We start from the raw sequence: 24,682 nt of genomic DNA, 5'->3' as shown, positions 1-24,682 counted from the left end.
GCTTACCTTCATATACCGATTCACAAAGATCATTATCGGTACCTAAGGTTTGCCTTTCTAGACAGGCATTACCAGTTTGTGGCTCTTCCCTTCGGGTTAGCCACGGCCCCGAGAATTTTACGAAGGTTCTGGGCTCACTTCTGGCGGTACTAAGACCACGAGGCATAGCGGTGGCTCCGTACCTAGACGACATTCTGATACAAGCGTCAAGTTTTCAGAATGCAAAGTCTCATACAGAGATAGTTATAGCATTTCTGAGGTCGCATGGGTGGAAAGTGAACGTGGAAAAGAGTTCTCTGTTACCACTCACAAGGGTTCCTTTTCTAGGGACTCTTATAGATTCGGTAGAGATGAAGATTTACCTGACGGAGTCCAGGTTATCAAAGATTCTCAATGCTTGCCGTGTCCTTCATTCCGCTCCAAGCCCATCAGCTCAGTGCATGGAGGTAATCGGCTTAATGGTCGCGGCAATGGACATAGTGCCATTTGCGCGCCTGCATCTCAGACCGCTGCAACTATGCATGCTCTGTCAATGGAACGGGGATTACTCAGATCTGTCCCCTTCGCTAAATCTGGACCAGGAGACCAGAGATTCTCTTCTCTGGTGGTTGTCACCGGTTCATCTGTCCAATAAGGAATGACCCTTTCGCAGGCCAGATTGGACGATTGTAACAACGGATGCCAGCCTTCTAGGCTGGGGAGCAGTCTGGAATTCCCTGAAGGCTCAGGGATCGTGGACTCAGGAAGAGAAACTTCTTCCAATAAACATTCTAGAATTAAGAGCAATATTCAATGCTCTTCTAGCTTGGCCTCAGTTAGCAAAACTGAGGTTCATCAGATTTCAGTCGGACAATATCACGACTGTGGCTTACATCAATCATCAGGGGGGAACCAGGAGTTCCCTAGCGATGTTGGAAGTCTCGAAGATAATTTGCTGGGCAGAGTCTCACTCTTGCAGCCTGTCAGCGATTTACATCCCGGGCGTAGAGAACTGGGAGGCGGATTTCCTAAGTCGCCAGACTTTTCATCCGGGAGAGTGGGAACTTCACCCGGGGGTATTTGCTCAACTGATTCGTCGTTGGGGCAAACCGGATATGGATCTCATGGCATCTCGCCAGAACGCGAAGCTTCCTTGTTACGGATCCAGGTCCAGGGACCCGGGAGCGGTGCTGGTAGATGCATTAGCAGCCCCTTGGGTTTTCAACATAGCTTATGTGTTTCCACCATTTCCGTTGCTACCTCGACTGATTGCCAGGATCAAATAGGAGAGGGCATCGGTAATTCTGATAGCGCCTGCGTGGCCACGCAGGACCTGGTATGCAGACCTAGTGGACATGTCGTCCTGTCCACCATGATCTCTTCCTCTGAGGCAGGACCTTCTAATTCAGGGTCCTTTCAACCATCCAAACCTAATTTCTCTAAGGCTGACTGCCTGGAAATTGAACGCTTGATTCTATCAAAGCATGGGTTTTCTGATTCGGTTATTGATACATTAATACAGGCTCGGAAACCTGTGACCAGAAAAATTTACCATAAGATATGGCGTAAATATTTATATTGGTGTGAATCCAAGAGTTACTCATGGAGTAAGGTTAGGATTCCTAGGATATTGGCTTTTCTACAAGAGGGTTTAGAAAAGGGTTTATCCGCTAGTTCGCTAAAGGGACAGATTTCAGCTCTGTCTATTCTTTTACACAAACGTCTGGCAGAGAACCCAGACGTCCAGGCCTTTTGTCAGGCTTTGGCTAGAATTAAGCCTGTGTTTAAAGCTGTTGCTCCTCCGTGGAGCTTAAACTTGGTTCTTAAAGTTCTTTAGGGTGTTCCGTTTGAACCCCTTCATTCCATTGATATTAAGCTTTTATCTTGGAAAGTTTTGTTTTTGATGGCTATTTCCTCGGCTCGAAGAGTGTCTGAGTTATCTGCCTTACATTGTGATTCTCCTTATCTGATCTTTCATTCAGACAAGGTAGTACTGCATACTAAACCTGGGGTTTTTGCCTAAGGTTGTTTCTAACAGGAATATCAATCAAGAGATTGTTGTTCCATCATTATGTCCTAATCCTTCTTCTAAGAAGGAACGTCTTTTGCATAATCTGGACGTGGTCCGTGCTTTGAAGTTCTACTTACAGGCAACTAAAGATTTTAGACAAACTTCTTCTCTGTTTGTCGTTTACTCTGGACAGAGGAGAGGTCAAAAGGCTTCGGCTACCTCTCTCTCTTTTTGGCTTCGTAGCATAATACGTTTAGCCTATGAGACTGCTGGACAGCAGCCTCCTGAAAGAATTACAGCTCATTCCACTAGAGCTGTGGCTTCCACCTGGGCCTTTAAGAATGAGGCCTCTGTTGAACAGATTTGCAAGGCTGCAACTTGGTCTTCACTTCATACTTTTTCCAAATTTTACAAATTTGACACTTTCGCTTCTTCGTAGGCTGGTTTTGGGAGAGAGGTTCTACAGGCAGTGGTTCCTTCTGTTTAATGTTCCTGCCTTGTCCCTCCCATCATCCGTGTACTTAGCTTTGGTATGGGTATCCCATAAGTAATGGATGACCCGTGGACTGAACACACTTAACAAGAGAAAACATAATTTATGCTTACCTGATAAATTTATTTCTCTTGTAGTGTGTTCAGTCCACGGCCCGCCCTGTCTTTTAAGGCAGGTTCTAAATTTTAAAATTATAACTCCAGTCACCACTGCACCTTATAGTTTCTCCTTTCTCGTCTTGTTTCGGTCGAATGACTGGATATGACATGTGAGGGGAGGAGCTATATAGCAGCTCTGCTTGGGTGATCCTCTTGCAACTTCCTGTTGGGAAGGAGAATATATCCCATAAGTAATGGATGACCCGTGGACTGAACACACTACAAGAGAAATAAATTTATCAGATAAGCATAAATTATGTTTTTAGTTATTTTGCCCTTTAGCCCTCTGAATATAATTGCTATCTAGACTCTTATTCTAAGTGTGCCAAATAATACCTCTGCTTCTATTCTTTTCTTATTTATAACTGTTGGTTCGGTATTAGGCACTGCCCTTGTAGGTGTACATAGGCTCAAACCTAAGGGGACACCCGTTTAAGAGATCTAGCCTCCTTCCCTCCCCTCTCCTCCCTTGTTTGGAGGGGTTTTCTAAGTATATATGTTTTTATACGAGTATGTATTTACAGACATATATATATATATATATATATATATATATATACACAAATACATATGTACACATATATAGATGTATAAGTGCATTGGAACCCTTTGCAGTTAAAGGGACATTAAACACTAAATACATGCTAGATAGAATGATGCATTCAAAAAAAAGATTAGTCCATGACTAACATGTAGATGTATTTTTTTAAAGTTTCATTAGTTGTTTAAAAAGTGACAAAATAAGTGTAAAGCTTTAGTGTCTATAAAACACTGGGAGCTGCCATATTGTAACTTGTGTTACCTTCTCTGCTGTGGCCAATTAGGGACAGTTATAAATAGGTCACTAGAGTGTGCAGCCAATGGTTGTGCTGGATTTAACAGTGTGCTGCACTTCCATTTCTAACAGGAACTGAAAAGCTTACAATTTCATAATGGAATTACAGGCAAAGAGGACAAAATAAATAATGAAAGTATATTGCAGAGTTGTTTTATTATATACAATTTATCATTTTATATTACCATCTCAAAGTGTTTAATGTCCCTTTAAACAAATGAAAACCTGAATAAACTTATTTATGCAATATTTAATTTTTTTTTCCAAATATTTTTATTGAGGATATAACTTACACAATTCCAAAAAATAGAGTACATAGCAGATTAATGTCATACACAACAATTCACATATACATTGTTATTGCATTACAATATGAACAGCTGAATTACAGAGTATTAGTAAGAAATATAAGGATTAGGGTAAACTTTATAGTATGTTATAGGTTAAATTATGTTATAGGTTAAATTTTTCAGCATATGGCTAGATTCACATTAAAATGGGCACTTATTAACTGTAGTATCCTCATTTTTAATTGTATTTAGAGAAAGTACAATAAACAGAGGTAACCCCTACTTGCGGGTGTCAATGCCTATGAACATAAAATACCCTTAAAAGAACTAATGGTCTCTCTTGGACCTATAACAATAGCGTGTATTATTGTAGGGGTCACTTATGAACATTGAGTATATGGGGCCAGTCTTGGACCCTTAATAAGTACATATATGCTGTATGGAACTATAAGTCGCTAAGAACTATATGGAGCTACTTATAACAGTATGTGAGGCACACTAAGAAAGTCTGTAAATCATAGCTTAACATATAGTGTACCTAAAGGTAACAATAAAAACTATTGGTTGAGGGGGTCATATTTTAAACTGGGGCTAAAAGAATCAGGGCTGAGACCAGTTTTTCAGACTCAGATTATGTGGAGGGGGCTAGACCAGCATTTGTGTTACAATAATGATAGTAGTGGGTATACTCCATGGGCTTTGTATGTATACTAATGATGTCTAGTATGATAGGATGTTGTTGAACAGCAGCAGAGGGGGTATAAGCAACTTTATCAATATGTAACTCACATGTCTCAGACAGAGAATAAAGTAAATTATATAAGTATATTATTTAACAACTATAGTTATAGATGTCATAGATGGACATTTCCTGGGGGTGAACTGTAGAGTTGTAGATAAACTGTGCTAGTGTGGACCCTAGTCCAACTGTGTAGTGTGTTGAGACTTATGGTTTTCCTAAGAGATTCCCAGAACTAAAATCATATGAAGCTAGTCATTAGCCTGCTTATAAAAACCAGAGCTTTCTAACTATGTCTGTGTTAGATAATCAGTATAGTTCCCAAAACTGTACAATCACGCTACCCCAGCCACTGGCAGCATAATCATTATATTCTGAGTGATTAGGGAACACAAGACACATACATAACAGGTTACAGACCTCACCTCCTTACATATCTTAATATCACTAAGCTTTTCTATCGGGGTCTCTAAGTACAAGTCGATGTTGCACCAATTGAAGATGAATAAAAAGACTTCAGATTTGACAATGAAAAATCTGGATCTGTAGCGCAGCTCACTATCCAGTAGGGCTATGGTGGTTAGGCTCCAGAGCATTAAAAGCCGAGTTCCACTGTTCTGAATCCTAGAGATTTGCCTCTCTGTCATGTGGCCAGTATGTAAGTTTTTCCAGAGCTCGGGACAATCCTGTTAGTCCTATATGATCTGATACCCATGTTTGTAGTTTCAATGACGTTTCACAGACTTCACGGTTGAACACAGTGTTATCTTCAAAGCTCCAACTGCTTTCTAAGACCCCGTATTCCTGTCTGCTTATATCTGTTATTGTTAGGGCCTTCACAGCAATAAGACATCCAGTCGAGTTCCTTGCTGCATCAACTTCAAGCTCCCAACTATCAGAGTGCAATGTCTCCTTTAGACTGTAACCGGGTTCTGTGCAGCACTCATACGTCTCCGGTTTCTCTAATGTTCCTAAGAAGTAGCGTTCCACTAGCCGCTTCATCTCAAGCACCTGTTCCTTCACCAACTCGCAAAGAGTCTCTCCATACAGCACTCCTGGTTCCATCTTACGTGGAAGTAAAAAAGTATCTGTGTACTTTGTAACCCAGAGACCTGAGGGGATTGTATGCGGCAGCCTCAGCCATGCAGTTCTCTGTCAAAGGAGCTTTTATGGCCTAGTTAGTAGAAGTTAGTGCATGGCTTACTTGAAGAACATAGGTCAGGCCTGTCAGTAAATCTGCTCCTGAACTTTGGCAAAGTGCATAGACTATTTCTGCTCCCAAATCTGAAAGTTGCATTAAGTTAGCTTTACTTATTGATATATAAAAACTTAAATTATTGAAGTATAAGCAGGAGCTTCACAGAGACACGTCCTGCCGCTCCAAGTGTAGGCTTCGCCCCCCGCAATATTATTTTTTAATAAACGTTTTAACTGTGTATTTATTGTAAATATTACACATTCTTATTTTCTGAACATTGCAGAATATGTTCTAAGTATTTATAAATAGATATTTCTATATATCTGTATATATCTATACCTATATATAATCATGTATAGATATAGGCTGATCCACCTTTCTTGTCGCTCTGTATCTGCTGCACCTCTCTGTGAGTCCCTTCATTGGCTCCCCATTCACAGCAGAATTAAATTCAAAATTCTCACCCTTACATACAAAGCTCTCACCAACGCTGCTCCCCTCTACCTATCCTCTCTAATACACAAGTATACTCCAGCCCGCCCACTAAGATCCAACAATGACCGGCTCCTTACATCCGCGACTATCCCCTCCTCTCATGCTAGACTGCAGGACTTCTGTCGTGCAGCACCTACCCTCTGGAACATTCTCCCTTGTGCTGTCAGGCTTTGCCCTAATATTTCTTCCTTTAAATATTCCCTGAAGACTTTTCTGTTCAGAGAAGCCTACCACCCAACTCAATAATAAATGAATTCCACTTACCTAACATTTCTCTCATCTAACTCTGCATTAACATCTTTCTCAATCTTGCAGTCATATCCTCCTGTTTCTTAACCTCCTACCCTTCTAGATTGTAAGTTCCCACGGGAATAGGGCCCTCAATCCCTCCTGTATGTGCTTGTAAATTTTGTCCTGTATCTTACAAGTCTTATATTGTTTTATTTAAATGAATTGTATCCATGGACAGCGCTGCGGAATATGTTGGCGCTTCATAAATAAATAATAATAATAATATATTGTACCAAAATACCATCAGATATATGTAGAAACATTTATTTATGAATAAATAGAACATATTCCGTTATGTGCAGAACATTGAAATGTGAAATATTCATACTTTCATTTCGGGTTAGCGCACTTGAGAATATGCAATTGGGTTTGCTTGAGAGCGGGGTGTGTTTTCCCACTTTTTTTTTTTCTTCATTGACTTCTTTCTAAAGGGTAATATGTGAACGCGGATGTGATATTGTAAGTTCCTTTTTTGCACAAGTCCGGTTAGCGCGCAAGTGAAAACAGTTTACTTTCAACTCTTAATACGTGTGCAACCAGCTTACTTTGAGCAGGATCTTTAATTAGCGCTCCACTTGTAATCTGGCCCTATATTGAGTTTAAGGAGCCTTATGGGTGCCCCAGACTTAGAAACCATAAATTGGAAATGTAGCTTGAATTTCAAAAATGAACCAAACCAAATGAAGATCTGTAAGCACTGATGCCTGATTAACATATATATATATTAATAGATATCTCTGTGGGTGTCTACAAATATTAATTTCAATTATGTGATTGATGCATTCTCCCATCACTGTGATTTTTGACAGTATCCTTGGTTTGCTACCTAGTAAATTCACATTATTTTCTTTATCTCCAATAGAGTCGCAGGAGGTGAGCTCTTTGACTTTCTTGCTGAAAAAGAGTCCCTGACAGAGGAAGAAGCCACTGAATTCCTCAAGCAGATCCTTAATGGAGTAAACTACCTTCACTCACTGCAAATTGCCCATTTTGATCTCAAGGTACAGTAAATTGTTGACTTTATTTTAAGTGCAAATTATACTATTATAGTATTATGGCACTATTTGTCACACCCCCACAAACATAATTATGATAGCTTAAAGGCAAATTTGTACACACGTATGTATATATAAAACATATGAAGTATATGAATGTTGCTTACAAAATGAGCAGAGATGACGCAGTCTGAAATAGCTTTCAGTGCTCTAATAAAGAGATTATGTACGTATATCAAAGATACATATTAATAATATGCGTGTTTGTGTATAACTACATGCATACAGTTTCATGTTAATGAGATGAAGTTCCCAATTAATACAAAATATTAAAGGGACAGTCTAGTCAAAATTAAACTTTCATGGTTCAGATAGGGCATGCAATTTTAAACAACTTTCCAATTTACTTTTATCATGAAATTTACTTTGTTCTCGTGGTATTCTTTTTTGAAAACTAAACCTAAGTAGGAACTAATTTCTAAGCCCTTGAAGGCCGTCTTTTTTTCTCATTGCATTTTATAAAGTTTTTCAAAGCTAGACATCGCTAGTTCACATGTGCCATATAGATAATATTGTGCTCACTCCTGTGGAGTTATTTATGAGTCAGCACTGATTGTCTAAAATGCAAGTCTGTCAAAAGAACTGAAATAAGGGGCAGTCTGTAGAGGCTTATATTAAAGGTAATCACAGAGGTAAAAAAAAAAAAAAGGATATTAATATAACAGTGTTGGTTATGCAAAGCTTGGGAATGGGTAATAAAGGGATTATCTATCTTTTTAAACAACAAAAAGTCTGGGTAGATGGTCCCTTTAAACCCCCAAACCAAATTATATTCTAATAAAATTAATTATTGCTCCATATATTACATTATGTGGGGATGGGGTGGATTTAATTTCAGCATTTCTATTTTGTAATGTTTGGCTGGGAAATTTAAACTTTGGAATTAATGCAATATAAGCAACAGGTATTGGTGTTTGCTTAACTACTCTATTCATGAAACAACAGTTCATGGTATATAAGATGGAACACGGGCATAACCTAATTCTTTAAAAAAAAATGATTATCTGATTATTATAATTTTTTTTTGCCTTCAAAGTTCACCATTAAAGTCTATGGGGATGTCAATCATTTGCTAAGCTGATCAGAATTGGAATAAACTCCACATAGTTGAACTGTTTATATAGATTGAAGCCTCTGGATCATCAGTATGGGTGAAGCTATTAGGCCACTTTGCTGCTCTGCTGAGCCACTGACATACTTGTCTTGGTGTTAGTTGTATATTACAATAGCTATTGTTACACTGAAGATGCATTGCTTAAAGGGATAGGAAAGCCAAAATTAAACTTGCTTGAAACAAATAGAGCATGTCATTTTACAATTTCTTTAATGCACTTCTGGTTTCAAATTGACTTTGTTCGTTTGGTATCCATTGTTGAAAAAAGAATATGTACATATCCTGCACTCTAGTGGGAGCGAGCTGGTGATTGGTGTCTGCACACATTTGTCGCTTACAATTGGCTCACTCAATGTGTTCAGCTTGCTCTCCGTATTGCATTGTTGCTCTTTCAGCAAAGGATATTAAAGGAATGAAGATAATTTGATAAAACAAGTAAATTGGAAAGCTGTTTTAATTTGTATATTCTGTAGAAAATTGTATGTTCTGTAGAAAATGGAGTCCCTTTTAGTTATGAAAATCCAAATTGGACAAAGATCAGCAAATGAAGAATGTTACTGTCTCGCAAGCTATGTCTTACTGAAGTCTTAGATGTCTAGATTGTTAATGCTCCACTGCTGAGAAGTATATTCTGCCTGAATGAGCTGTATAATCACAAATTATAAGACAGCCTAGTGTCTAGGAGAAGGTCATGGAAAAAGCTGGCACGTCTTCAGACTGCGTACTTTTACTCTTGTGTTACGCTGTGAATTTATCAATGGTCTGAAGGTGTTTAATGCTATTTTCTAAGACTGCTGAACATTTTTGCTGTATAATATTTGTGTTTCAGCAGGCAATGTTATATTATTTTTTGGTACTACCTTTTGCTGTAGTATGCTTGTTATGTTCAGCTTTATTCTATTTAGTTACATTTCCAATACAATATTGTATGTATTTTTTGTATATCTAGAAATTGTGGTGCTACTTATTGACCTTTTCCCCCTATATAAGTCTGTTTTCCAGGTGTTGTGTCTGTGTATTGATATTTACAAGACCAAAATGTAATTCCCTGTAAATAACTAGTAAAAACTTTTGCAACATACATTATTTTGCTCACTTTTCCTGTGTTTTGTCACTGAAAATATTTTTTGTTCACCGCCCCCCATAGAGGCTGGAGATATGTTCCTTATTCTTGTAACTGTATAAACAGTAATTGCATGATCAGTGTAGGATCTTATTTATTGCTATCTGTAAATGGACACAACAAAGTTAATAAGATGTGTACATTTTCATGGGATATATGTCCCTGAACTGCGAATGAACACCTTTAAATGTTTTAAACAATTTATTATATATACAGATCTTTATCAGTGCTGTTCTTAATTTGTGATATATATATATCTCAAAACAACATAGTCAAAGGCTCTCACCGTTTGGAATCAAATTAATCAGTTTATTACGACGTTTCGGGGTGGTGTCCCTTCCTCAGACAGACATACATGGTGAGTGTCTTTGCCTATGTTGTTTTGATGTGTACTTGGTCTGCATAGAGCACCCCTGGAATTGTTTGCATATTCTGAATTGCCTGCTATTGAGTGCCAACCCCTGCTTGCTTTACACACACTCACTCTCTCTCTATCTCTCTCTCACCTCACAGCCAATCAGTATGCCTGTCCCGGGACTTGCAAGAGAGTGGTCCTCATGCACACTCATGTTATTTCCCTATTTAGTTTAAGGAAAGTTACTACAAAATCTCATGAGATCACAGTAAAACAGTTCATGACCTCAGCACTGATGATGCTGATTGACTGCAGTTCATTTCTTCCTTTTTTTTTTTTTTTAAATCTGCAGCTGGGCAGTAACTGAAATATTACTTTTTACAGAACACTCTGGTGAGCTGAGGAAATTTATTTTTCAAATATAAAGACATCTATAAAAAGATATGTCTAAATACAAACTGCAAAAGATCTGTAATATATGCAATAATAATCCCATGCATTGTTATGTGTCTACTGTCCAATAACCCTGCTTCCTTAAATGGTTTTAAACAGCAAGCTAGACGGGCAGCTAGCTAGTTTGTCCACATGCTAAAGTAACAGTTTGACCAAATATAGTAAAGCCTCCATATGCATTTGTGCAAATCAGCCACTTTGACTGTTTTGGATAAGTTTATAAAAGTTTTACAATTGTGATCTTTGCTTCCTTAAAGGGCTATTTTTAAGCACTATTGTGACTGAATACTTATTTTCTAGATCAGTTTAACTACAGAGTCCCAACTCATGCCTTTTTATTGTTTGTTGTGGTACTGGCCCAACAGTACTGAATATGTGACCGTACAGTAAATTTGTTTCTTCATATTCAGTACTGTTAGGCCAGTACCACCACAAACAATAAAAATGCATGGGTTGTGACTACAGTTGCCACTTTAGCCATGTTTTCCTGGACACTTATGAGTTATACATGCTGCAGGGTGTGCAGGTAGGAACATGAATTTCAACCTTGGACAGCACACAAATAGTAATACTGAACAGCACTATTCATGTTCCTCTCTGCACACCCTGCTCAGTCAAGAGTCCAGGAAAACATGGCCAAAGTGGCAATACTAGTTGGGACTCTGAAATACTTATTTATTATTTGTTGTGCTACTGGCCCAGCAGTACTGCATATGTGGCAGTACATTCAATCAGTTTCTTACTATTCTGGTCAATAACATATAGAGACTATTTTAATATCTTTATAAGTGACTCATACCTAGTTTGTTTCATTCATTTTTAGAGGTACTTTCTGCCTCTTTCTCACTGCGAATAAATACTTTATATCTGACTATAAGTTGAATTAAGCTACAGGATATGATCAGAATAAAGAGAAATATGAGTAGTTCTGAAAAAAGTTTTGGTAGATGCTACTTAACACCAACTGGCAATAATATAAATAATTGTACATTACTAATTATTTCTAATATGATTACTGTTCATATGTTATACTTAATGTTTTTTTTTTTACTTCTTAGCCTGAAAATATTATGCTTCTAGACCGGAATACACCCAAGCCTCGAATAAAGATTATAGATTTTGGCCTTGCTCACAGAATAGACTCTGGAAATGAATTCAAAAACATCTTTGGAACTCCGGAGTTTGTCGGTAGGCATGCTTGATTGTTTTTATAACTATGCATTCATTTATGGCTAAAATAAAGTTGTATTGACTTAAAGGGACAGTCTAGTCAAAAATTAAACTTTCATTATTCGTATAGGGCATGCAATTTTAAACAACTTTCCAATTTACTTTTATCATCACATTTGCTTTGTTCTCTTGATATTCTTTGTTGAAAGCTAAACCTAGGTAGGCTCATATGCTAATTTCTAAACCCTTGAAGGCCACCTCTTATCTCAGTTTATTTTTACAGTTTTTTACAGCTAGACTGGTTCTTGTGTGCCATATATAGAACATTGTGCTCACTCCCGTGGAGTTATTTATGTTTCAGACTAAAAGGCAAATCTGTCAAAATAACTGAGATAAGGGGGCAGTCTGCAAAGGCTTAGATACATGATAATCACAGAGGTAAAAATATATTAATATGGGGGCGGAGCTTAGCCGGTCTGGAAGATGGCTGTGTAAGCAGATAGCTCTTAGGCCCGTACTCCCCAAACCCACTTAATAAGCCAGCTACACCTATGCTATTCGCACCCAACAGAGTCCCCTAATACTCTGCACCCCCACGGACTGTGGCTGAACAGGTTTGGGCAGAATCCGCTGCAGGCAAGCGGAGTAAAGACCGAACGTCACAACTGCTACAAGACAAATGGCCTCAGCTGGTGCATAGCTGCGCTCACGGATGGAGTAAGGCGACATAACACGGCAGGGATATCCTGCATTAGCACACACAAGGACTGATCCAGCTCAGACACCCACAGCAGGAGGGAGACAGCTAATTGAGCCGTGCAGTTGAAGACACGTGACCCCAGGACACGAACTGGCTCCCAAGTCAGCGGGGTAAGAAACAGAGCACAAGTACCATCAAAGCCACCCAGCCTTACACTTGTTAGCAGCTCTAGCACCTGAGGGCCCCGTATCATCCACAGAGGGGATCCACTTGACAGCAGTACCTTCACACAAGCGCAGGGGGGGATTTTTTCAAATTTAGTGGCCTATGCACCACAACTCAGCTGCACCAGAGAAGGGCAATAAGCAAATAGTAATCGCATTAGATACAATAGGCAGGAGAGCTGCACCATAGTCTTGTACTGTAGGACTTTAGAATTGGGCGAGAAAAACTACTGGCCAGCCAATCATAGGCCCATAGTACACACGGGCCAACTGAAATACCTGCCTGCAGTGGGCAGATTGCACGTTAGGGACAAAGTGCAACAATTATACTCTCTTTACACTCAATCTGCCACTAACCTACCCTGCAACAATCCCCTCTGACACACGGCATTAACAGCCTCTGCTCCCCTATAAACATAGAGCTACCTATACCCCTCTCAATCCGTGAGGCACATAAACCATGCCAGGACACAAACTTAACAAACTGGATAATACCCCACGTTCCAAGATGCTGCAACAATTCCTAAATCCACTTGATTCAACATCAGACACTCACCCTGCTGTACCAAATAGCGATACACAACTAGATACCCTCAGAGAACCATCTTCTAAAATCTCTATTACTTCAGGCCTCTCTAAAGAAGATCTATTGCTGCTCTGCACTAAAAATGACCTCAAAGAAATAGTGATGGAAGTCAAGAACTGGTATGGAGACCTGAAGAAAGATCAGTCACGAGTGACGCGAAGAGTCACTAACTTAGAAGAAAGTCACAATATAATGGACCCCGACATTCAACATACAGTATGTCACGGCTAGCCTATAATCAAGTAGAGACCATACACCACCTTCTAGAGAAAGTTGAGGACTTAGACAATAGGGGCAGAATGAATAATCTAAGGATCCGGGTATTCCGGAGTCTTTTCTACCAGCTGCACTAGAAGGATTCCTCCAAGATTTATTCAGGACAGTCAAGGGGGATAATAGCGCACCAGAGCTGATATTTGAAAGAGCCCATCTCGCACTAAGGCCTCTAGTTATCAATGTCTGTCGGACCTGATCCAACAGTGCGGATCAGGTCTGACAGACATCGCTGAATACGGCGAGCAGTACGATCACCATATTCAGCATTGCACCACCAGCTCACAAGAGCTGCTGGTGCAACGCCGCCCCCTGCAGACTCGCGGCCAATGGGCCGCCAGCAGGGGGGTGTCAATCAACCCGATCATACTCGATCGGGTTGATTTCCGGCGATGTGTGTCCGCCTGCTCAGAGCAGGCGGACAGGTTATGGAGCAGCAGTCTTTGTGACCGCTGCTTCATAACTGCTCCATACGTTCCATACGGAGCTTGATACATATGCTCCTAAGTGCGAAACCCCCACCCAAGGCTCCCCCAAGGGACGTAATAATTAAATTACTCCACTTCAAGGACAAAGAGGAAATCCTGAGGCATGCCACGCAGAGGCATGACATGATACACGCGGGAAACCGCATACAAATCTTCACAGATCTCAGCCCGACCACTCTCCAAAAGAGAAGCGACCTCAACTACATCACAAACACCTTACGGGAACAGAAGATTGCCTATAGATGGGGATTTCCAGTTAGTCCAGCTGTTTTCAAGTCTACAAAGGATTTACCCCACTTTTGCGAAGCTCTACAGATTGCTGTACACCTGCCAGACCCTACAAGGCAGGCGGATATAGTTCCACAGCATTTGGGACACAGACCGCGTCCACCTTCAAAAGGGACTACTGACACAGTGGACAAAAATCCTCAACCTGGAGCAGGATCTACAAAGGACAGCATGGTCACTGACCTGCACAGTGACTGATTGCTAATGGCCAACACTTGAGGGGACTCTTTCAATACATCTTTGGCTACAGGTCGTATGCTTTATATCTTAATCTCTTTTCTCATGTTGGGTTTGGGGATGGGGATACTGCCCTCATTGTATTGTATTGTACCACACTTTTTACTGTTTATTGATTTAGTACTTTTTGCTGATACTCAGTATATAACAGTTAATTATAGATTGTGACTTTTCAATTTATCTGGTTGTTGTATATTATTGTTTGCATTTGCTGCTCCTATACGCTTTTTACGTAGCACGTACCTCTCTCTTAGTCACACTTTACACACAACTAAACAACTAGACACGCTACTGCATACCATTAGAGCTAAGGATCTGTCCTGCCACTCTGGCACCCTATTGATGCACAGTGGGCATTCCACCCGTGGCATCAGCGTCCCCTACCCCAGCACAAAATTCAGCATAATGTGGAACCCATGTCCCTGAGGCCCCTTAAGTTGATAACACTCAATGCAAAAGGGCTTAATAGTCCAGAAAAGTGATTAATCGCCTTCAATCAGCTGTATAAAGATTCAGGAGACATTCTATACATACAAGAGAGGCACTTTTTAAAAGGGATAGAGAACCCAAATTCATTAACAATCGGTACAAGACTACATTCTTAGCGTCGGGAGGTTCAAAGAAGGGGGCGGGGTGGGCATCTTTTTACGAAACACCATACACTTTCGTCCAACAAATGTCATCAAAGACCCTAATGGCTCATACTTAGTGGTTATAGGTCTACTTTTCAACTCTTATGCAACACTGGTAAATGTATACCTGCCAAATCAGGAACAACAAACAGTTCTATTCTCACCCACACCACATTTACACCAGAATAGACTATCTCATTACAGACCAGATAAGGCTAGCAATGATAGAGGACTCCACCATACTACCAACCACCTGGTCAGATCACGCCCCAGTCCAGTGCACAATCAGATGGGCAAACACCCCCATAAAACCATTCCTGTGTAGATTAGACGAAAACGTTAGATAATCAGCTGATTAAACCAGAGATTGATATTGCAATAGGACACTATTTTAGAGAAAACCTCATAGGCAACGTGTTGCCATCTACTATATGGGAAGCCCATAAATGTGTGCTGAGAGGGGAATTCATTAAACACAAGGCAAGAGAAACTAAAAATAGGCAATTCGTGAATTCAACTACCGCTCAAATTGGATATTGGGAGACGGAACTCAAAAAGAACCCTGACTCCACTGACGCACTAGAACGACTGACCAATGCCAAACACGAGCTTAACAACCACTTGATCAGGGAATACCAGCGAAAAGCAGCTAGACTACAACAAAGGTACTTTGACATAAATGATAAGACCGGGTCCTCGCTTGCTAAAACCCTCAAGCGAAAACAATTAGACACTCACATTCACTCAATTTTGGACTCAGACCGAACACATAAAGACAGCATACATATTGCTGAGACATTAAGGCAATGCTACGAGGCATTGTACAACATCCAAAATTACTGCAGACAAAATGATATTGATAGTTTTTCTGACGTACAACTATGCACACTAGACCAGGTTGACACCGACTATCTTGACTCACCAATAACACCTGAAGAAATCAAGACAGCCATTAAAAACATGGCCAATGGCAAGAGCCCAGGCCCTGATGCAAGACATATTTGCATCATATGTGGGCCACCTAACTTCCTTATTTAATTTTTTGCTCAAAGAGAAAGGATTCCCTGATCGAATGCTAGAAGCGCATATCACTGTGCTCCCCAAACAAGGCAAGAACCCAGACAGGCCAGAAAATTATAGACCCATTTCACTCTTAAATTCGGACATCAAAATATTCTCAAAAATTTTAGCCACCAGTCAATAAATTCCTCCCTAGACTGATACTCGAACCAGGTGGGTTTTGTCCCTGGATGGGAAGCTCGGGACAATACTCTAAAGACTTTCCAATTAATGTCACATGCCCATTTAAACAATATACCCATGGCCCTGGTCTCTACAGACGCTGAAAAAGCGTTCAACAGGGTACATTGGCAATTCCTGAAATCTGTTTTACATAAGATGAAGTTTAGTAATATCTTTATAAACTTAATTCTCACTCTGTACCAGAACCCTACAGCGTGAGTTAAGGTGAACGGACTACTCTCAGATAGCCTCAATATCAGAAATGACACGAGACAGGGCTGCCCTCTTTCTCCCATTCTTTTTTGAGATCACCATTGAGGCTTTAGCCCCAAAAATTCGGAATTAAAACCAAATAAAAGGGATCATCACCGCAACTTTTGAATACAAGTTAGCATTATATGCAGATTACATCATGCTCACATTAACAAACATTGACACCTCACTGACCAGAACCTTGTCGACTTTCAAAGTTTCAAACTTCCAATTAAATCTGTCAAAAAATATATGAAATATCTGGGTATGTATCTATCCCCGGATCAACAGGAGGTATTCCAGGCCAATTACAAAAGGCTGGAGAACAACCTCATAGCTGATCTGTCCAATTGGAAAAATAAACGGATTTCGTAGTTAGGCCGGGTTAGCGTGATAAAGATGAACGTATTTTATACCTATTACAGACCACACCCACACCTTTACCGTCAAATTATCTACATAAAATACAAAGCATTATAGAACAATATATTTGGGGAGGTGTTAGACACTCTACCTGCCCAGGGATAGGGGAGGACTTGGGATACCTAATATACATGTATACAAACTGGCTATCACCATGCATAAACTATTAGATTGGTGCTGCAATGACCACAATAAAAAGTGGGTGCAGCTGAACTGTACCATACTAGGCACAGGGAATGCCAGAACAATGGCGTGGTTGCTAGGGAAGGATAGACCAGTGGCCGCATCTGCATACTCGCTGTTTATAGATTTCTTTGTCACCTGGGACAGAATCATAAACACTTCAATGAATAGATCTTCCTGCTTCTCCCCATTGACACCCACACGCCAGAATCCTGCTGTACCTTGGAACCATATAGAGACAAATTTAAACCAAAATACAGCCTTTAAGGAATGGACACTTTCAGCTTTGGTTGAAGGGAGCAAACTGCAAATCAAGGAGAATGTGCCCGACATCAACATGAACTGGCTCACACACTCACAGCTTAGCCACTTCTTAATGACACACAAGCATGAACATAACTTTACAAGACAGACAACCCCCTTTGAGACAGTCTGTTTGCGAGAGACACCAACAGCTCATGCAATCTCCTTTTTATATAAACTGCTACTGACGGAGGATGCACAACTGCTGCCCTCATACACCAAAGCATGGGAAAAGGAACTACATACTGACATAGACTTACAAGAATGTCTGACAGTATTTCAGATCACAAAAAGGTCATCGGTTTCAACTAGGGTACAATAATCCAGCTACATATTCTTATCTAGGTGGTACCTCACCCCCAGCAGGCTACAACATAATTACAAATCAGCCTCGGGGAGGTGCAGGAGAGAGTGCGGGGGTGAAGGCACCCTTACTCATGTCTGGTGGGATTGTCCCGGTCTGGATATGTACTGCACGGAGATCCTGAATTATATTAGGATAGCAACTGGGAAATCGTTACCTAATAGCCCCGGGACACTCATTTCTTTCATTACCTATACTCAAAAGCAAGGCAAGTAGGGCTCTAAGGTTAGTCATGCTAAATGGAGCTAAGATGTTGATCCCAAAACATTGGAAGACCAGGGTTGTCCCAACAGTAGAAGAGTGGCAGCGGCAGGTTGATACTCTACTACACCTGGAAAGGTACCACCACATGCAGAACGACTCATTAGATACACACAAACTCATACTAGCACAATGGAAGGAATGCAAAGCGCATTCAGGCTAGGGGTTGGAGGGGGAAATAGTTAGCTCATCAGCATAGGGGTTAAACCCCAAATTTTTCTACGAGGACAGCAAATTGGGGAGAGAGGTGCGTTGCGTTCACTTAAGTATTTTTACACTAATGTTAGCAGCAAGAACTGTTTTGAATTTATATTTTTCCTTGCATTTTTCACCACATGTTAATTAAAAAAACTACATGTGGCACCATTGGGTGCTATACACACATTTGGACAATAACTTTACAAGTTTAGCTGAAGTGTTAGGTATGCAAGTAGTTTATTAAATAAGGCACTGCGTGACGATAATTTGAATAACTCATGTAAACAGAAAACATTGAATAGCGTGTAACATTTGCAAAATATTCAATAAAGCTCTTTTGAAAGAAAAAAATATATTCATATTACCGTATTGGTTCTGTAAAACTGGGGAATGGGTAATAAAGGGATTATCTATGTTTTTTAAACAATAAAAAAATTTTATATTTATTTTTATTCATTTTGGTAAGGAAAGCAATAACAATAAACATACTAATCATGTGGATTAGTCCAACCAGGGATAAACAGAAAACCAATATTAATCTGGAGACACAGCTCCACTGTTGATTTCACAGTACCTGCCTGCCCTCGTCCATTATACTCTTGTAGAGCCCAGAAACCCCCTTCCCAAGGGGAAAACCAAGAGGGGAGAAATAAGGGGGGGGGGAATTAACTAAGGAATTGATAAAGTCACCAAATACCTAGTAAAACCATTTCAGAGTTCCTGAAGGGGTATATCAGATCATCTATTTCCTGAGGCGAGAATATTTCTGAAAAATAGACTTTTGTCATGTCCTGTGTTTAGTTCAGTATCCAACTGTTCGATAATGCATTGTTTTTTAAGATTATTTTTGATATCAGTAATACTAGGAATATTTCTTTCCCTCCATTTCTTAAAAATTAAATTACTAGAGGCCAGGATTATTAAATTAAGAATTTCATTATCCTCTAGTATCTGGGCTCCCTCTACCAAGAAAGTTATTCTTTGTAACGATAGTTGGTTAAATTTAATTTTAAGGGTATTAGTGGCCCAGAACTCTATTTTCTTCCAAAATTGGTTGATCTTAGGGCATGACCGAACCATATGGATTAAATCTGCTGCTGGCAGAGCACATTTTGGGCATTTATTAAATTGAAGGTTATGCCATTTAAACCCTTTCTCAGGGGTATAGTATGTACGATATATAAGTTTTAAATGAGACTCTCTCCAATTTGCAGATAATGTAGTATGGGCAGCCACGGTTAAGGATCGTTTTACATGATCCAATTGAATAGCAAGAACCTGAATTAAGCTCGCCCATTTTTGAGCAATATCAGTTACATTCAAATCACCCCTTTGAGAGGCAAGATGGTCATACCAAGTTGAAATAGAAAAAAGGCCACTCCTAGCAAGTAATGGCCAGTCATCTAATTTGCCCCAGCAATAAACATTTTCTAGTAGTCTGTCCTTTTAAATTTACCTGGTAAAGAGCCCTGTTTTATTAAATTATGGCATAGTAGGGCAGTCTTTTAGTCAAAATATCCCAGACCAAAGTAACAACTTTTACAATCTTACACAGTTTTTTTTTTCTGGATTAACAATATTCTTATTCCTCCATTTCAGCTCCTGAAATTGTAAACTATGAACCACTCGGCCTTGAGTCTGATATGTGGTAAGTTGGAGATCATTTTTTTCAATCTGTTGCCTTAAGTACTTAAATGTTCTAATTTTTTTTTTTTTTTTTTAAGGAGCATTGGTGTCATTACATATATTCTGTAAGTATAATATAAATGTTTGCACATGTTCATATTTATGATCCTAAAAAACAAACCTAGAAAATGAACACCGTTACAGAGAATCAGGACAAAGACAATTAATCAGATGTAAAGCACAATGAGAAATGGAGAGTAATGGAAACAAAAGCTGTTAACATACTTGATTTATAGACATTCCATAAAAATAGGGAGATTCCGTGCAGTGTTTGGGCATGTGCCTCTTTCCTCCCATCTAAAAGTAATGACATATATATATGACACAAATGGACATATGACACAGAGAACATTTTAAAACATGTTATTATATGGGCCCTTTAGAGCAAACTACACATCTAGGCACCATGTCCCACCAAAGTATATGTCGAATATCAATTTGTTTTTCCAGTTCTTATTTCTCTTGTAAAGGTGTATCCAGTCCACGGGTTCATCTATTACTTGTGGGATATTCTCCTTCCCAACAGGAAGCTGCAAGAGGACACCCACAGCAGAGCTGTCTATATAGCTCCTCCCCTAACTGCCACCCCCAGTCATTCTCTTGCAGCTCTCGACAAGAAAGGAAGTATCAAGAGATATGTGGTGACTTAGTGTAGTTTTTACCTTCAATCAAGAGTTTGTTATTTTTAAACGGTACCCGCGTTGTACTGTTTTACTCTCAGGCAGAAATTGGAAGAAAAATCTTCCTGGAGGTTGATGATCTTAGCGGTTTGTAACTAAGGTCCATTGCTGTTCTCACACATAACTGAAGAGTATGGAAAGAAAACTTCAGTTGGGGGGACGATTTGCAGATCACCTGCTTTGAGGTATGTTCAGTATATTTTTTTCTAGAGAGATAAGGTCTAGAAAATGCTGACAGTGCCTGGTATATTTGAGGTAAGCCTGATACAGTGATTTAACAGCGACTGGGATCATGCTTACAAGATAAGGGTAATATTAATGTTAACTCTCATATTACTTAGTGTAAAAACGTAGGAGTACTTTTTTAAGGCCCTCTGACATTGAGTGCATGGTGGGAGGGGCCTATTTTCGCGCACTTTATGCGCAGTTGATATCCAGACTGAGACATCCAGCTTCCCTAAAGGAGTCCTCTGGCATCTAGGACCACTATAGAGGGTTTTTTTCCTGCAAAAATTGTGTTTAAGGGCAGGTAGGATCCACAGCAGCGCTGTTGCAGTGTGTTTGACTGTTTTTTAACGGTTTTACCGTTTTTCTAATCTGGTTTGGGGCCTAAGGGGTTAATCATCCATTTGCAAGTGGGTGCAATGCTGCTTTAGTCTCTTATACACACTGTAAAAAATTCATAGAGTTTACTACTTTTTAACACTGTTTTGCAGTTTGTGGTAGTTTATTTCTCTTAAAGGTACAGTACCGTTTTTGTTTAATTGCTTTTTCACATTTATTAAAGTGTTTTCCAAGCTTGCTGGTCTCATTACTAGTCTGTTAAACATGTCTGACATTGAGGAAACTCCTTGTTCATTATGTTTAGAAGCCATTGTGGAACCCCCTCTTAGAATGTGTACCAAATGCACTGACCTTTCTATAAGTTATAAAGACCATATTATGGCTTTTAAAGATTTATCACCAGAGGTTTCTCAGACTGACAAAAGGGAGGTTAAACCACCTAGCTCTCCCAATGTGTCAGAACCTATATCTCCTGCGCAAGTGACGCCAAGTACATCTGGCGCGTCCAATGCATTTACCTTACAAGACATGGCGGCAGTTATGAATCATACCCTCACAGAAGTATTGTCCAAACTGCCAGGGTTACAAGGAGAGTGAGACAGCTCTGGGGGTAGAACAAATACAGAGCTTTCTGACGCTTTAGTAGCTATGTCTGATATACCCTCACAATGTACAGAAGCCGAAGCAGGAGAGCTTCTATCTGTGGGTGACATTTCTGATTCAGGGAAGGCGTTACTTCAGTCTGACTCTGAAATGACAGCATTTAAATGTAAGCTTGAACACCTCCGCGTGTTGCTCAGGGAGGTTTTAGCGACTCTGGATGACTGTGACACCATTGTAGTCCCAGAGAAATTGTGTAAAATGGACAAATACTTTGCAGTGTCTGTTTACACTGATGTTTTTCCAATCCCTAAGAGGTTTTCAGAAATTATTACGAAGGAATGGGAAAGACCAGGTGTAGCGTTCTCTCCCCCTCCTGCTTTTAAAAAGATGTTTCCCATAGATGCCGCTACACGGGACTCGTGGCAGACTGTCCCTAAGGTGGAGGGAGCAGTCTCTACCCTAGCTAAGCGTACAACTATCCCCGTCGAGGACAGTTGTGCTTTCCTAGATCCAATGGATAAAAAAATTAGAGGGTTTCCTTAAGAAAATCTTTATACAACAAGGTTTTATTCTCCAGCCTCTTGCATGCATTGCCCCAGTCACTGCTGCAGCAGCTTTCTGGTTCAAGTCTCTTGCAGAGGCTCTACAGGTGGAGACCACGTTGGATGATATCCTAGACAGGCTTAAAGCTCTTAAGTTAGCCAATTCATTTATTTCTGACGCCGTTTTTCATTTGACAAAACTAACGGCTAAGAATTCAGGTTTTGCCATTCAGGCACGTAGGGCGCTATGGCTTAAATCCTGGTCAGCTGACGTTACTTCAAAGTCTAAGCTTCTCAACATCCCCTTCAAAGGGCAGACCCTATTCGGGCCTGGATTGAAGGAGATAATTTCTGATATTACTGGAGGAAAAGGCCACGCCCTTCCCCAGGATAGGTCCAACAAATTAAGGACCAAACAGACTAATTTTCGTTCCTTTCGAATCTTCAAGAGTGGCGCAGCTTCAACTTCCTCTACTGCAAAACAAGAAGCAAATTTTGCCCAGTCCAAGCCAGTCTGGAGACCTAACCAGGCTTGGAACAAGGGAAAGCAGGGCAAAAAACCTGCTGCTGCCTCTAAGACAGCATGAAGGAGTAGCCCCCGATCCGGAACCGGATCTAGTTGGGGGCAGACTTTCTCTCTTTGCCCAGGCTTGGGCAAGAGACGTCCAGGATCCCTGGGCTCTGGAGATTGTTTCCCAGGGATATCTTCTGGATTTCAAAGCCTCATCTCCAAAGGGGAGATTTCATCTCTCACAATTATCTGCAAACCAGATAAAGAGAGCGGCATTCTTACGTTGCGTTAAAGACCTTCTGGTTATGGGAGTGATCCACCAAGTTCCAAGGGAGGAACAGGGGCAGGGATTCTATTCAAATCTGTTTATAGTTCCCAAAAAAGAGGGAACTTTCAGACCAATCTTGGATCTCAAGATCCTAAACAAATTTCTCAGGGTCCCATCCTTCAAGATGGAGACTATTCGAACCATCCTACCTATGATCCTAGAGGGTCAATATATGACTACCGTGGACTTAAAGGATGCTTATCTCCACATTCCGATACACAGAGTTCATCAGTTTCTCAGGTTTGCCTTCCTAGACAGGCATTACCAGTTTGTGGCTCTTCCCTTCGGGTTAGCCACGGCACCAAGAATCTTTACGAAGGTTCTAGGGTCCCTACTGGCGGTTCTAAGGCCACGAGGCATAGTGGTGGCTCCTTACCTAGACGACATTCTGATACAGGCGTCGAATTTTCAACTCGCCAAGTCCCATACGGACATTGTTCTGGCATTCCTAAGGTCTCACTGGTGGAAGGTGAACGAAGGAAAGAGTTCTCTCCCCCCTCTCACAAGAGTTTCCTTCCTAGGAACTCTGATAGATTCAGTAGAAATGAAGATTTTTCTGACAGAGGTCAGGTTGTCAAAGCTTCTAACTTCCTGCCGTGCTCTTTATTCCACTTCTCAGCCGTCAGTGGCTCAGTGTATGGAAGTAATCGGCCTAATGGTAGCGGCAATGGACATAGTTCCGTTTGCCCGCCTACATCTCAGACCACTGCAACTTTGCATGCTCAATCAGTGGAATGGGGATTACACAGATTTGTCCCCTCTGCTAAATCTGGATCAAGAGACAAGGGATTCTCTTCTCTAGTGGCTATCTCGGGTCCATCTGTCTAGGGGAATGAGTTTCCGCAGGCCAGAATGGACTATAGTGACGACAGATGCCAGCCTTCTGGGCTGGGGCGCAGTCTGGGACTCCCTGAAGGCTCAGGGTTCATGGACTCAGGAGGAAGCCCTCTTTCCGATAAACATTCTGGAACTAAGAGCGATATTCAATGCTCTTCAGGCTTGGCCTCAGCTAGCTGCGGTCAGGTTCATCAGATTTCAGTCGGACAACATCACGACTGTAGCCTATATCAACCATCAGGGGGGTACAAGGAGCCCCCTGGCAATGTTGGAGGTTTCAAAGATAATTCTATGGGCAGAGGCTCACTCTTGCCATCTCTAAGCTATCCATATCCCAGGTGTAGAGAACTGGGAGGCGGATTTCCTAAGTCGGCAGACTTTTCATCCTGGGGAGTGGGAGCTCCATCCGGAGGTATTTGCCCAGTTGGTTCAACTATGGGGCAAACCAGAACTGGATCTCATGGCGTCTCGTCAGAACGCCAAGCTTCCTCGTTACGGGTCCAGGTCCAGGGATCCCA

The 24,682-nt window shown here is 40.6% G+C and overlaps 1 protein-coding gene across 1 annotated transcript in view; it reads left to right on the top strand.

Moving 5' to 3' along the window:
* Positions 1 to 24,682, top strand: part of DAPK1 (death associated protein kinase 1) — a 492,700-nt gene that overhangs the window by 269,147 nt on the left and 198,871 nt on the right. Inside the window, 4 exon segments of the mRNA XM_053702428.1 lie at positions 7,352 to 7,490; positions 11,648 to 11,777; positions 20,013 to 20,061; positions 20,138 to 20,164. Coding sequence (XP_053558403.1) covers positions 7,352 to 7,490; positions 11,648 to 11,777; positions 20,013 to 20,061; positions 20,138 to 20,164 — 345 coding nt within the window.

Source organism: Bombina bombina, chromosome 2, assembly GCF_027579735.1.
Source record: "Bombina bombina isolate aBomBom1 chromosome 2, aBomBom1.pri, whole genome shotgun sequence".
NCBI lineage: Eukaryota > Metazoa > Chordata > Amphibia > Anura > Bombinatoridae > Bombina > Bombina bombina.
The sequence above is the reverse complement of the archived record's forward strand: the minus strand, read 5'-3'. Positions and strand labels throughout refer to the sequence as shown.